General features: G+C 40.5%; 1 protein-coding gene across 5 annotated transcripts in view; it reads left to right on the forward strand.

The window, feature by feature from the left end:
• FAM81A (family with sequence similarity 81 member A) overlaps nt 1–16,153 on the forward strand; it is a 135,006-nt gene that overhangs the window by 62,245 nt on the left and 56,608 nt on the right. For 3 of the 5 annotated variants that reach the window (XM_074393846.1, XM_074393845.1, XM_039469083.2), the window contains 2 exons: nt 3,747–3,814; nt 5,433–5,706. In XM_074393846.1, coding sequence (XP_074249947.1) covers nt 3,768–3,814; nt 5,433–5,706 — 321 coding nt within the window. In that variant the 5' untranslated portion in view covers nt 3,747–3,767. Of the gene's footprint in view, nt 1–3,746; nt 3,844–5,432; nt 5,707–16,153 lie in introns of all 5 variants that reach the window. The other 2 variants (XM_074393847.1, XM_039469084.2) reach the window with 1 other exon arrangement.

Raw genomic sequence — 16,153 nt, forward strand, 5'->3', positions numbered from 1 at the left:
GCGAACTCCTGCAGTCAGGAGTTCGAGACCAGTCTGGCCAACATGATGGAACCCTGTCTCTACTAAAGACAAGAAACTAGCCAGGCATGGTGGCTCAAACTTGTAATCCCAGCACTTTGGGAGGCCGAGGCGGGCGGATCATGAGGTCAGGAGATTGGGAGCATCCTGGCCAACATGATGAAACCCTGTCTGTACTAAAATACAAAAAATTAGCCAGGCGTGGTGGTGTGTGCCTGTAATCCCAGCTACTCGGGATGCTGTGAGGCAGGGGAATTGCTTGAACCAGGGAGGTGGAGGTTGCAGTGAGCTGAGATTGTGCCACTGCACTCCAGCTTGGGTGACAGAGTGAGACTCCATCTCAAAAAACATAAAGAATAGAACATAATAAGTAGTATATAAACAGATAAAGAGCCAAAGAAAATACCAGAGAGTCGTTTTATCGACTGGAAGGTCTAGTGGGGTCTTAAAGAGTGCGTGAGTTTTCTAGGCTGGCAGGGGTGGGAGGGGCATTTCCCATGGGGCACATGCACAGAGGCGTGATGGCAGGAGAGAGGAGGACATATCTAAGGACCACGGTGGGTGGGGTGGCAGGGGGAGGGGGCTCAGGGTGACTGGAGCAGGTGAATGTGGTAGGGAGTGGCCAAATGTGAGGCTGGAAGAACAGGTTAGGCAGGCCAGAGTGTGTGCAGAAAAAAGGAAGTAGAGGCTGGAGTGTTGGAGAGAAGGTGTGGAACAATCTCTCCATCCCCTACTTTGGGAAAGCCTTCTTATTCCCATCAGTTCTTCCTGACCTAGCTGCTACCCCGGAAAAGTCAACCCCTCTCCTGTGTTCCCTCCCCTTGTGTTTTTGTTCATAGGGTTAGCCACTTAACCCATTGTTTTTGTTTTTGTTTGTTTGTTTTTGAGACAGGGTCTCCTCTGTTGCCCAGGCTGGAGTGCAGTGGCTCTATCATGGCTTACTGCAGCTTCAACCTCCCTGGGCTCAGGTGATCCTCCTGAGTAGCCCCCAGAGTAGCTGGAACTACAGTAGCGCATCAATACGCTTGGCTAATTTTGGTATGTTTTGTAGAGATGGGGTTTTGCCGTGTTGCCCAGCTGGCCTCGAACTCCTGGGTTGGAACTCCTGGGCTCAAGCAGTCGGCCAACTTTGGCCTCCCCAAGTGCTGGGATTACAGACATGAGCCACAGCCCATTATTTTCTGGTTAGTTTAGATGACTTTCCCTGAGGGAAGGGATTTTTGTTTTTCTTGGGTTACTTAATTACCTAATAGAAGCCAAAACCAGGTTTCTTAAGTTAGGCTATTCTGTAGATTCATATCTCAACTGAGCTGTCATACAACTTTAAAACTGTAAAGATTCTATGAGTCTAAATAACAGCATTTCCAAAAATGGGCGAAGGATATGAACAGATACTTTACAAAAGAAGACATACAGGAGGCCAACAAACATATGAAAAAATGCTCATCATCACTGGTCATCAGAGAAATGCAGATCAAAACCACATTGAGATACCATCTCACACCAGTTAGAATGGCGATCATTAAAAAATCGGGAAACAACAGATGCTGGAGGGGATGTGGAGAAATAGGAACACTTCTACACTGTTGGTGGGAATGTAAATTAATTCAACCATTGTGGAAGACAGTGTGGCGATTCCTCAAGGACCTAAAAATAGAAATCCCATTTGACCCAGCAATCCCATTACTGGGTATATATCCAAAGGATTATAAATCATTCTACTACAAGGACACGTGCACACGAATGTTCATTGCAGCACTGTTTACAATAGCAAAGACCTGGAACCAACCCAAATGCCCAACGATGATAGACTGGATAGGGAAAATGTGGTACATATACACCATGGAATATTATGCAGCCATCAAAAACGATGAGTTCATGTCCTTTGTAGGGACATGGATGAACCTGGAAACCATCATTCTCAGCAAACTGACACAAGAGCAGAAAATCAAACACCATATATTCTCGCTCATAGGCGGGTGTTGAACAATGAGAACACACGGACACAGGGAGGGGAGCATCACACACTGGGGTCCGTTGGGGGGAAATGGGGGAGGGGCGGGGGGGTGGGGAGGTGGGAGGAGATAGCATGGGGAGAAATGACAGATACAGGTGAGGGGACGGAAGGCAGCAAAGCACACTGCCATGTGTGTACCTATGCAACAATCTTGCATGTTCATCACATGTACCCCAAAACCTAAAATGCAATTAAAAAATAAATAAATAAATAAATAAATAACAGCATTTCCCACACTGTCCTAATTTTATTTATGGTAGTACCCGCTTATCGATGTTTTCACTTTCCATTTTATCCAAGGTCAACCATGGTCAAAACTATTAAATAAAAATTCTGGAAATAAACAATTCATAAGTTTTAAATTGTGTGCTGTTCTGGGTCATGTGATGAAATCTTGTGCTATCTTGCTTCCTCCTGCCCAGAATGGAAATCATTCCCTCGTCCAACATATCCAGGCCGCACGCATATACCTGGCCCTGTGAGTCACTTAATAGCCATCTCTGTTATCAGATTGACTGTTGGGGTATTGCAGTGCTTGTGACCAAGCAACCCTTATTTTACTTCATAACGGCCCCAAAGTGCAAGAGTTCTGTGCCTAATTTGTAAATTAAACTTAATCATGCATATATATATATATATATATATATATATGAAAAAGTATATATAGGGTTCGGTTTCAGGCATCCACTGGGGGTCTTGGAATGTATCCCCTGTAGATAAGGGAGGGCCGCTGTAGTCTCCATGGCAGAAGTTCTTCTCTTTGACACTGAAGAAACTCTTTGGGCATCATAGCTTGTTTGGCATGAATGACTTTTTTTTCCCTAAATGTAATTTGTTTAAAATTCTTTGTCTAAGAAAGTGAAATGTTCACATTTTGAAACTCCAAAAATAAAACACTAGAGACATGATGCCAAAACAGTGATTTCAATCAGAAATGCTTTCTGAATCCAGCATCTCAGTGAGAATTAATTATGGAATCAGATCATGGCTAGTAGGCATTCATTGTTTTAAGGCAATTGATGGCAGTGTTGAGGAACCTAAATAATGAAATATTTTAAACATCCTCTAGTGTTTTTCACATTTCTAATGAGATGTGATGACCGAATGTTCCTTCTATGCAAGATGAAATATGAATGATTTTATCTTAAGTTTTAAAGTTCTAATGAAGAGTATAATTCTCATTCCCTTGGTGGATAGAGATGTTCCGATAAAACAGATCACATTGATCATGTGCTGTTTTATTTGAGATTAATTTTAGAAATAAGTGCTCTTCATTTACCATGGAATTAGTAGTAAAAATTTTCTGAGACCACATTTACTGAGATAGTTTCCTGCAAATTTCTACAGAGAAGTATAAGATTGAATAAGACCTTGAAAGACTCTATATTTCTGTTAAAGTGGTTTCTCAAGCCTGAGATGCAGATTTGGAGAGAGGAAACTTCAGGAAACTCCATTTCACAGTCCTTGTTGATCTCTCTAGCAAGACTTAGCAGTATTAATTTCAGAAGTGCTTTGATTTTGCTGGATTGCTTTTTTTCTTATTTGGTAACATACACTGTTTATTTCATATATAAGATATCAGGCATTTAGTAATGTAACTGATCAGTGTTTCAACATAGTTTATGATCCACTTAGCAACTTAATAATAAGATTTTGAGGTTAAGTTCTAGATGTAAACTGTTAAATAATTTAGTGCTTATTTTTTCAACAGATGTGAATTATTAAAAAGAAAATGGCCCAACGGAGAACTGTGTTTCCTTCTCGTGTCACCAAGGAAAGGTATAATATATGGAAAATATGCATCTAAGGTATACTTTTCCTTTCCACTCATCCCATGGGGGCTGCTCGTGGGTGCGATAATCGTAAATGAAAGCTTGGGCTGTTACATTATCCAAGAATGGTTTTGTTCAAGGGCAAGAGAAACACTATTGTGTCCTCTAGTTTTCAATTTATACGATACTGTAGGCCACTCAGTGACCCTAAGAAGTAGAGATTTCACAGTAGTCTTATAGTAGGGTTGAATTTCTTGTCGAGAGTAAAATTTAAGTCTGGGGGCTTGAGGTTAACATCCCTGTTAAGCTTTTTAAATCACAAGTTGCAGAGTAGGGGCCTGTCAGCCAAAATCCGCTCATGAAAGTACATTGCTTGGCCTGCATCTTCTTAAATACTTCTTTTGGAGACAGGGTCTCACTCTGTTGCCCAGGCTGGAGTGCAGTGGCACAGTCACAGCTCCATGCAGCCTTGACCTCCTGGGCTTAGGTGATCTCCCATCTAGTCTCCTGAGTAGCTGGGACTGTAGGTATGTGCCACCATGCCCAGCTGATTTTTAAATAGTTTTCTGTAGAAATAGAGTCTTTCTGTGTTGCCCTGGCTGCTCTTGAACTCCTGGGCTCAAGTGATCCTCCCTCCTCAGCCATCCAAAGTGTTGGCATTCCAGATGTGAACCCCTGCGCTGGCCTTAAATACTTTTTAAATGAATCGTTAACGTTTTAAAATGAGGCGATTTCACATACAAGCCTGGATTTGCTAGCTCTTATTGAAATATCAGATGATCTTGAAAAAGGGACCTGAAATCCCTGATGGTTACCCATGGTTGGAGCAGAACTGTGGCTGTCTTTAGCTGAGAAATGCTCTTTCTAGTTCTCCAAAGTCCCCAACACTCCCTGTTGCCTCATGTGTAGTATGCTTCACTCATTTGTGTCGCCTGCCTGACCCATGTAGGCATTGAGTTTGTAACCACCGTTTCAGAGAGGGAAGAGGAGGAGAGCACGTTAGGAGACGTTGTTAATTAACTTGACATTTATAACATACATCATATTGGGGAGACATATCTGTGTGCCCAATTGTGCCAGCCTCCTGCTCTTGGAAGTCATGGAGACCGCTTCTAGCACAGTTAAGTCTGTGGGCATGATTATTTAAAGATCTTTCCTAGCTCATGATGAAAACTCTTTTAGGCAGAAATCCTGCCTCAAACTGTATTTAGCTTGTAGGTATAGATAATTTGTATTTCCAAACTTCTCTGGGAAGTTTTGAATCTGGCTTTTTTTTGGCGGGGGCGGGACAGAGTTTCATTCTTGTTGTCTAGGCTGGAGTGCAATGGTGCAATCTTGGCTCACTGCAAACTCTGCCTCCCGAGTTCAAGCAATTCTCCTGCTTCAGCCTCCTGAGTAGCTGGGATTACAGGCATGAGCCACGATGCCTGGCTAATTTTGTATTTTTAGTAGAGATGAGGTTTCTCCATGTTGGTCAGGCTGGTCTTGAACTCCTGATCTCAGGTGATCCACCCACCTTTGCCTCCCAAAGTGCTGGCATTGCAAGTGTGAGCCACCGCGCCTGGCCTGAATCTGGCTTTAAAAATTATTTTTTCCCAATTAACCCTCATGGTTCTCTTCTGTAGGAGAGTGAGAACCATGCCCCGACACAGCCAGTCCCTGACCATGGCACCATACTCATCTGTAAGCCTCGTGGAGCAACTGGAAGACAGGATCCTCTGCCATGAGAAAACCACTGCCGCCCTTGTAGAGCATGCTTTTCGGATTAAAGATGACATTGTCAACAGTTTGCAGAAAATGCAAAACAAAGGGGGAGGTGACCGCTTGGCCAGGCTTTTCTTGGAGGAGCATATCAGAAACATAACTGCCATAGTGAAGCAACTTAATCGGGATATTGAGGTAAGGTGTGCGAAAGTCAGGTGGCCTACGTCCCTTTCCACAAAATTGCTCCATGTCGGGAGGTCACCCAGGCCTAATTCCTACCTTCCAGGCAGTAATGCATTTAGAACAAAGCTGTCTGTCTTGTTTATTCTTGATGATCGCCAAGGAGACAGCTTGCAGAAATATCCTAATTAAATTTATTCCAGTGCTTGATAACAGTTAGTCAGTGTTATATTTAATCTGAAGCTACCTTGCTGATTATTAAATCACTTTATTTCATTTGGCTCTTAATGAAGAGAGGGAAAAACTAATCAAATAGTTTCACTGTAAAATCTTTCATGTCTTTGAAGACAGCTATTAAGTCAATTACTAAGGTCAGCTTTTGTTGCTTCAGATTAAATGGTTCTAGGTCATAATGATTATATGTTATACAGTTTGTTACTCAAACAGTTTAGGTATTTGGATTGCTTCTCAGACTCCCCTTTTTATTGCTGTAGTTTTCTTTGAAATGAGACCAATAAAAGGCCAGTATTCTTTATTTTTAGAATTGGTAGATTTATTGCTATTTATTGAGCAAGCACAGGGACCACACAGTTTAGTTGAGAAAGCTTCAGATCACTTAGGGCTTGGGTTTCCCTCACTACACAATGTTCATATCTTTCACATGTAATTTTTAAATATATGAATAATAGATATATGGCTAGATTGAGGAAAACTTCTGTTTCCTGACATAGAGATTGTATCTGAATTATGCTTCCTAAAATTTAACCTAATTTCTTTTTTTTTCCATTGTCAGATTTGTATTCACTTATTTATTTTAATGGCTTTATTGAGATATAATGTAAAAGTCACAAAAAGTGTACAATTAAATGATTTTTAGTAACTTTATGAAATTGTGCAATCTCAACACAATTCAATTTTAAGATAATGCTGTCACCTTCCCAAATTACACATAAGTCTGTTGCAGTCAATTTCTACCTCCACCCCAACCCCAGGCAACCACTCATCTACTTTGTATCTCTAGAAATGGGTCTTTTCCAGACATTTCATATAAATGGAATCCTACAATATCAAGTCTTTTACATCTGGCTTCTTTTCTTTTTTCTTTTTTTTGCTTTGAATGCAGTGATGCGATCATTGCTCACTAAAGCCTCGACCTCCCAGGCTCAACCAATCCTCCTACATGGGCCTCCCAAGTAGCTGGGACTATAGGTGCACATCATCATGCCCAGCTGATTTTTGTATATTTAATACTACAAGATCCATCCATAATGTAGTATTGTTTGTAGAGACAGAGTCTCACTATGTTCCCCAGGTGGGATTTGAACTCCTGGGCTTAAGCGAGCTGTCTGCCTCCACCTCCCAAAGTGCCAGGATTACACATGTAAGCCACTGGGCCCAGCCTGGTGGCTCTAAAAAAAAGTTTTGAGTATATTTTTGAAATAAGATAGTGTAAGTTCTCTCATTTAGCATAATCTTTTTGGGGTTCAGACATATCCTACATGTATCATATTCCTTTTTATGTCTGAGTAATATTCTGTTTTCTGGATATACCACATTCTCTTTATCCATTCATGAACTGATGGGCATTTGGATTGTTTCCAGTTCTTAGCTTTTATGAGTAAAGCTGCTGTGAACACTGTGACAGGTCTTTGATATGAAAATATGTCGTTAATTCTCTCAGGTAAATTACTAGGAGTGGAATTGCTGGGTTTTATAGTGAGCTTATGTTTAACTTTTTAAAACATAGCCAAATAATTTTCCAAATTGGCTCTAACGTTTTACAATCCCACAAGCAATGTGTGAAGATTCCAGTTTCTCTACTGCCTCAGCAATACTTGGCATTATTTGTTTTTATTAGAGTCCTTCTAGTGAATGTGTACTGGTATCTCATTATGGTTTTAATATGTACTTTCCTAATGACTAATGATCTTGAACACCTTTTCATATACTTATTGATCATTTGTGTGTCTTCATTGGTGAAGTGTCTATGTAAGTCTTCTGCCCATTTTTTAAAAATTGTATTTTCTTCATTGTGGGAAAAAGTTACCATTTTAAGTATATTATATAGTGATATTCAGTACATTCACAATATTGGGCAATCATTACTGTCTATTTCCAAAAGGTTTCCTTCATTTCAAACTGAAACTTTGTTCCCATTAAAAAGTAACTCCCCACTCCACTTTCCCCTCAGCTCCTGGTGATCTCTATTGTATTTTCAGTCCTTATGAATTTGCTTATTCTAGCTACTTCATATAAGTGGAATCATACAATAATTTGTCCTTTTGTGTCTGGCTTTTTTACTTAGTATAATGTTTTCAAGGTCTTCCATAATATAGCATGTATCAGAATTCATTTTTGCATTGGGTTATTTGTCATATTATTGAGAACTTATGCAAGTTTTTATGTAGTTTAGAGACAAGTCCCTTATCAGATACTGATTTACAAATATTTTCTCCTGATCTGTGGTTTCTGTTTTCATTTTTTTAATAGTGTCTTTTGAAGTGTGAACATTTTTAGTTTTAATGAAGTCCAGCATTAATTTTTTTCTTTTATGGTTTGTTCTTTTGGTGTGTCTTTATAACTATTTGCTTATTAATTCAAGATCATAAACATTTTCTCCTGTGTTTAATTCAAGATTCTCAGTTTATACTTTTTAGGTCTGTGAACCATTCTGAGGTAATTTTTGTATATGGTGTGAGGTAAGGGTCTAAGTTATTTTTTTTTTTCATCTTGCTATCCTTGGAAAATATCCTTTCCTGATTTGTCCTTTTGTTGAAAATCAACTGACTATAAAATACAAGGGTTTATTTCTGTTTTCCACTGATCTGTATGATTTTCTTTATGTCAATACCACATTGTCTTGATTTCTAGTTTCAGAGTGTATTTTTGAAATAAGGTAGTGTAAGTTCTCCAACTTTGTTCTTTTTAAAAAGTGGTTTTGGCTAGTCTTTGTCCTTTGCATAATCATTTAAATTTTAGGATTAGCTTATCAGTTTATATTAAAAAGTAACTTTTATACAGATTGCTTTGCATGTATAGATATTAAAAGGCTGGGTGCAATGGCTCACACCTGTAATCCCAGCACTTTGGGAGGCAGAGGTAGGAGAATCACTTGAGCCCAGGAATTTGAGACCAGCCTGAGTAACATAGTGAGACTTTACCTTTCTCTAAAAGTATTAATGATAATAAAAAGAAATAATGTGTGGATCTATTTGGGGAGAATTGCCATCTTAATACTGTGTCTGATTGTTCAAGGAAGCAAGTCTTGGTTTTGTTAATTTGTCAGGTTTTTCTGTTTCTGTTTTTAATTAAAAAAAAAGTTTTTAATTGACAGTAATTATATATATTCATGGGGTACATAGCGATGATGTTTCAATACATGTAATGTGCAGTGAGTGACCAGATCAAGGTAATTTTGTGTGCTTTAACAAATTGCTGTATTTCCTTCCCTTCCCCCTACCCGTCTCATGCTCTAGTATTCTCTATTCTAATTTCTACTTCTTTGAGATAAACTTTTTTTAGCTTTCACATATGAGTAAGAACATGCAGTGTTTAACTTTCTGTTCCTGGCTTATTTCACATAACATAATGTCCTGCTGTTCTATCTGTGTTGCCACAAAAGACAGAATTTTGTTCTTTTTTATGGCTGATAGTATTCTGTTGTGTATATATACCACATTGTCTTTATCCATTCATCCATTATTGGACATCCAGGTTTGAGTCCATATCTTGGCTATTATGAATAGTGCTGCAATAAACATGGGGGTGCAGTTGTCTCTTCAATATACTGATTTCCTTTCCTTTGGATAAATTCCCAGTAGTGGGATTGCTGGATCATATGGTAATTCTATTTATAATTTTTTTGAGGAACCTCCATACTTTTCTCCATAGTGGCTGTACTAGTTTATATTCCCGCCAACAGTGTATAAGAGCTCCCTTTTCTCTGCATTCTTGCCAGCATTTGATACTTTTTGTGTTTTGGTAATAGCCGTTATAACTGGAGTGAAATGATACCTCATCATGATTTTGATTTGCATTTCCCTGATGATTAGTGATATTCAGCCTTTTTCATATATTTGTTTGCCATTTGTATATCTTCTTTTGAGAAATATCTGTTCATATCATTTACCCATTTTTAAAATTGTGTTGTTTTAGCTGTTGAGATGTTTGAGTTCCTTCTGTATTCTGGATATTAATCCCCTACTGGATGAGTAGTTTTCGGGTATTTTCTCCCATTCTGTAGGTTGTCTTTTTACTTTGTTGATTGTTTCCTTTACTACGCAGAATCCTTTTTGTTTGATATAATCAATTTATTTATTTTTGCTTTTGTTTTCTGTGCTTTTGAGGTCTTATTAATAAAATCTTTTCCTAGAATAATGTCCTGAAGTGTTTTCCCTGTGTTTTCTTCTATATGGAATTTTATCATGTTGGGCCTTACATTTAGGTCTTTGGTCCATTTGGAGTTTATTTTTGTATAGGGTGAGTGGTGAGGCCTGGTTTACTTCTTCTACATATGGATATCCAGTTTTTCCAGCACCATTTATTGAAGATTTGTTTTTTTCCCCCCAGTGAATGTTCTTGACACCTTTGTCCAAAATCAGTTAGCTGTAGACACATGGATTAATTTCTGGGTTCTCTTTTCTGTTCTATTGTTCTATATGTCTGTTTTAATGTCAGTACCATGCTGTTTTGGTTACTATAGCTATGTAGTATATTTTGACGTCAGATAGTATGATGCCTCTAGCTTTGTTCTTTTTTATTTTATTTTATTTTTTTAGATAGAGTCTCACTCTTGCTCAGGCTGGAGTGCAGTGTCGTGATCTTGGCTCACTGCAACCTCTGCCTCCCAGGTTCAAGTGTTCCTCTGACCTGAGCCTCCCCAGTAGCTGGGCTTACCAGAACACGTCATCGGGCCTGACTAATTGTTGTATTTTCAGTAGAGATGGGTTTTGCCATGTTGGCTAGGCTGGTCTCTAACTTCTGACCTCGGGTGATCTACCTGCCGTGGCCTTCCAAAGTGCTGGGATTACAGGCATGAGCCTCCATACCCCACCCTGGCTTTGTTCTTTTTGCTCAGAGTTGCTTTGGCTCTTCAGGGTCTTTTGTCATTCCATACAAATTTTACGGTTTTTGGTTGGACATAGAGAACATCCTTTTTTTTTTTTTTTTTTTTTGAGACAGGGTTTTTCTCTGTTGCTTAGGTTTGAAGTGGAGTGGCTTGATCACAGCTCACTGCAGCCTCAACCTTGTGGGCTCAAGTGATCCTTCCACCTCAGCCTTCTGAGTAGCTGGAACTACACGTGCATGCCACCATACCCAGCTAATTTTTTTGTGGTGATGGGGTTTTGCCATGATGCCCAGTCTGGTCTTGAACTTCTGGGCTCAAGTGATCCTCCTGCCTCAGCTTCCCAAGGTGGTAGGATTACAGTCATGAGTCACCACACCTGGCTGAGAACATACTTTGTATATTTTTTATCTCTTTAAAATTTTTGAGACTTGTTTGGTGGCCTTCTGTATTCTTAACTGATTTTCTGTCTTGTTCTATTGGTTATTGAAATATCCAACTCTTATTGCTGAATTGTTGGTTTCTTCTTCCAGTTTTGTCAGTTTTTGCTTCATGTGTTTGGGCCCTGTCGTTAGGTCATATACATTTATAATTGCATATATCTGCCTAATGTATTGACCCTTTTGCCATAACAGGTCTCTCTGTGTCTCTTGTAATATTTCTTATCTTAAAGTCTGTTTTGTCTGATATCAGCATAGGTATTCCAGCTCCTTTATGAGTATTGTTTGCATAATTCATGTTTGTTTTTTTAGAGAAACAAAATCTCTGTCACACATGCTGGAGTATAGTGGTGCGATCATCATAACTCACTGACGCCTTGACCTCCCGTGTTCAGGTGATCCACCAACTTCAGCCTCTGAGTAGCTGGGACTGCAGAAATGTGCTACCATGCCCAGCTAATTTTTCTTACTTTTATTTTTTGTAGAGATGAGGTCTTGCTGTCTTGTGTTGCCCAGGGTGGTCTTGAACTCCTGCCTCTGCCTCTCAAAGTGCTGGGATTATAGGCACGAGCCTGTACCTGCCCTTTTTTGTACCAAGCTTGTACCTCTTGCCTCTGGCCTATATACATGGTTACCAAATTTCACTGTTCTTTGAGATTTCATGTATGTTTCTCAAAGGACAAAGATTCACTCGGAATTATATCCTAATTGAAGTGCATTGGTCTTCAGGGTTCTAAGAGTTCTAGTGTATACCTCTTACAAGGTTTAAACAAAATGACTGTGTATTTGTTGGTAAGAAAGTACAATGGATCTTTGTTGCTTTGGTGACTGACGGTATCCTTTTCGATTTCTTTTGGTCATAGCAATTTGATTTCTTTTTGGATTTACCTTTCTTTCATTGAATACATAGGGATGGCTAATAATCAGGTTGCCTTATCCCCTTTTTAGGGGTTGAGGCCCATAACTCAGGCCAGAGCACTGGAACCCTCCCTTCCTGGAATTTAAAACCTTGAGGAGGCTGTACTGGGCGTGGTGACTCACACCTGTAATCCCAGCACTTTGGGAGGCTGAGCGGGGAGGATTCCTTGAACCTGGGAGGTCAAGGCTGCAGTGAGCCATGGTCATGCCAGTGTACGCCAGCATGGGTGATAGAGAGAGATGCTACCTTAAAAACCAAAACCAAACCAAACAAAACCAAAACAAAAGCCTAAGCAGGCTGAGTCAAAGGATAAAAATGGCCAGAGTACCTTCCTTGCAGACGCTTTGCCTGTGGGATACTGGCTAGTAGTTCCTGCTGCTTGGCCCTCAGGAAATTCCCTTTATATCTTCTTCTCAACCTGCATAACTCAGCTTCCCTGTTCATTGTGCACACCTTTCCCTTATTCCTTTTTTTTTTTTTTTTTTTCTGGAGACAGGGTACGGCTGTCATCCATGCTGGAGTGTGCAGTGGTATGATCATAGCTCACTGCAGCCTCTTAACTCCTGGGCTCAGCTGATCTTCCCACCTCAGCCTCCTCAGGAGCTAAGACTACAGGGACAGGCCACCATGCCCAGTTTATTATTTTATTTTTTTGTAGAGACAGGAGTCTTGCTGTGTTGTCCGATAAATTCCATTTACCTCCGTAAGTTAGTCAGATCAATTACTTGCAACTAAAGAAGTGTAATGACCTCAGAGGAATGTAGAAAGTTGACAAAACTGCTGTAAATAATTTACTTGTGTTTGGACACTGGTGTCTATATTAAGAATGATCTTTTCAGTTTTCATTTTGGGTGCTGAGGCAGTTTTGTCCTAGAGGCTGAAAACTAAGCAACCCTAAGTTGACAGCTGTATAAAACCAAAGAACCCCAACTTGAACATCTCAATTTTGCAAGGGATTTCAGATCCATCAAGAGACTGATAGATCTGCTGTGCCCAAATCTAAAGACAGGTAATATCAAAGTGATAGGGATGAATAAGAATTCTCAGCCATTCAACCACTGGCGAAGAAGTACAGTGGACCCCTTATGTGTGGCTTCACTCTCTGCAATTTCAGTTACCTGTGACCAACCATGATCTGGAAACATTAAATGGAAAATTCCATAAATAAACAATTCATAAGTTTTTAAAAATTTTTTATCTTTTTGAGATGGAGTTTCACTCTTATTGCCCAGGCTGTAGTCCAACGGCACAGTCTTGGCTCACTGCAACCTCCATCTCCCAGGTTCAAGCGATTCTCCTGTCTTAGCCTCCCAAGGTGCCTGCCACCATGCCCAGCTAACTTTTGTTTTGTTTTGTTTTGTTTTTGAGGTGGAGTCTTGCTCTGTTGCCCAGGCTGAAGTACAGTGGCATGGTCTCCACTCACTGCAACCTCTGCCTCCCACGTTCAAACGATTCTCCTGCCTCAGCCTCCTGAGTAGCTGGGATTACAGGTGCCTGCCACCTGTAATTTTTTGTATTTTTAGTGAAGACAGGATTTCACCATCTTAGTCTGGCTGGTCTTGAACTCCTGACCTTGTGATCCGCCTGCCTCAGCCTCCCAAAGTAGTGAGATTATAGGCATGAAGCCACCTTGTCCAGCCAACAATTCATAAGTTTGAAATTGTGTGCCATTCTGAATAGGGTGATGACATCTCTCACCGCCCAGCTTGGGTGGGACATGCATAACTCTTTTGTCCACACTGTATATGCTGTCAAATGATGTCGTGATTATCAGATCAAACAAACGTAGTATATGTAGGCTTTGGTATTATTTGCAGTTTCAGACATCCACTGGAAGTCGTGGAGGTTACTCCTGCAGATAAAAGGGGGCTAAGATATGTCACAAAAAATGCAAACTTCCCCCATGCTTCATATTAGAAAATGGTGTTACTTCCCCATTCTTACAATACCCAGCACTTCCCTGTGGCAACTGAGCTCTGTTCCCTTTGCTTTTGGGGGTGGGGGAAGACTAGAGACAGGAGTCAGTCTATTCTGGCATTACTGTCCCCTCCAGGTAAAAGCACAGTATAACTCTACCCTTAGGAAACTCTAGTCTTGGGCCAGGTGTGGTGGCTCACGCCTGTAATCCAATCACTTTGGAGGCCAAGGCAGGCAGATCACCTGAGGTCGGGAGTTCAAGACCAGCCTGACCAACATGGTGAAACCCCGAGTTTTAAGAAAAAAGAAAAAGAAAAAGAAAAAAAGAAACTCTGGTCTTAATTTTTCTGTCAATGTAAGAGGTGATAGTGTTTTAGCTGCAGCTGTGGGATCCAGGGAATAATTTCCTATTTTGTAGCTGCCATATACTACTGCAATGGCCAGAACCATTTTATTTTATTTTTGTTTTTATTATGTTTATTTATTTATTTTTTTTTGAGTTGGAGTTTCGCTCTTGTTACTCAGGCTGGAGTGCAGTGGTGCGATCTCGGCTCACTGCAACCTCCGCCTCCTGGGTTCAGGCAATTCTGCCTCAGCCTTCTGAGTAGCTGGGATTACAGGCACGCGCCACCATGCCCAGCTAATTTTTTGTATTCTTAGTAGGGACGGGGTTTCACCATGTTGACCAGGATGGTCTCAATCTCTTGACCTCGTGATCCACCCGCCTCGGCCTCCCAAAGTGCTGGGATTACAGGCTTGAGCCACCGTGCCCAGCCTATTTTATTTATTTTCGTTTGTATTTTTTGAGACAGAGCCTCACTCTATCACCCAGGCTGGAGTGCAGTGGTGGGATCTCGGCTTACTGCAACTTCTGCATCCTGAGTTCAAGCGATTCTCCTGCCTCAGCCTCCTGAGTAGCTAGGATTATGGCACAGGCTACTTTTTTTTGTATTTTTAGTAGAGACGGTTTCTTCATGTTGGTCAGGCTGGTCTTAAACTCCAAACCTCAGGTGATGTGCCCACCTAAGCCTCCCAAAGTGCCCGGATTACAGGCGTGAGCCACTGCGCCCAGCCTAAACATGTTTCTTTAAGATGATTTTTGAACAATTTACAATGCAGTGAGAAAGTAATTTCAATTTTGCTGTTTTCCAACATCAGAAACATGTTTTATGTAATGGTTATTCTTGCCTTAACCAGACAGCAGTCTTTTATATTTGCATATATTTTTGGAGTGTGCAATTTTGCAAGTGATGATTTCCATGATAGACAGGGAAAACTGAGTAAAATCTAAATTTGGCAAAAAATTTAGTTTGTATTTGAGTGTTTACTTTTTTACAACTGGTAGTAACTATATATAATGACAAAGTAACAAGGAAGTTTAGAAACTTAAGACTCCAATATGAAACACTATATTGATTTACATGTATTACGAGTCTAAGCATGTCTACCTAAACATATTAGGATGCTTGATAACATATCAGAATTGCTGTCTTATAGCCAGACTTCATTAAAATGAAATCATGATGGTCTGCGTTTAGGCTGCTATGACAAATTACCATAGACTGGGTAGCTTAAACAACAGAAGGCCGGGTGCGGTGGCTCACGCCTGTAATCCCAGCACTTTGGGAGGCCGAGGTGGGTGGATCACGAGGTCAAGAGATCGAGACCATACTGGTCAACATGGTGAAACCCCGTCTCTACTAAAAATACAAAAATTAGCTGGGCATGGTGGCGCACGCCTGTAGTCCCAGCTACTCGGGAGGCTGAGGCAGGAGAATTGATTGAACCCAGGAGACGAAGGTTGCCGTAAGCCGAGATCGTGCCATTGCACTCCAGCCTGGGTAACAAGAGCGAAACTCTGTCTCAAAAAAAAAAAAAAACAACAACAACAGAAATTTCTTTCTCATGATGCTAGAGACTAAGAAGTTCAAGGTCAAGGTGCTGGTTGATCCAGTGTCTGATGAGACCCTCCTTCCTGAATTGTAGATGATTGCCTTTTTGTATCCTTACTGGGTGGAGAGCAGGGAGCTGAAGCAAACTCTTCCTTTAAGGGTACTAATCTCATTCATGAAGATTCTACCCTCATGACCTAATCACCTCCCATAGGCCGTGCCTCCTAAT

This window comes from Saimiri boliviensis, chromosome 2 (assembly GCF_048565385.1).
Source record: "Saimiri boliviensis isolate mSaiBol1 chromosome 2, mSaiBol1.pri, whole genome shotgun sequence".
Taxonomy (NCBI): Eukaryota; Metazoa; Chordata; class Mammalia; order Primates; family Cebidae; genus Saimiri; species Saimiri boliviensis.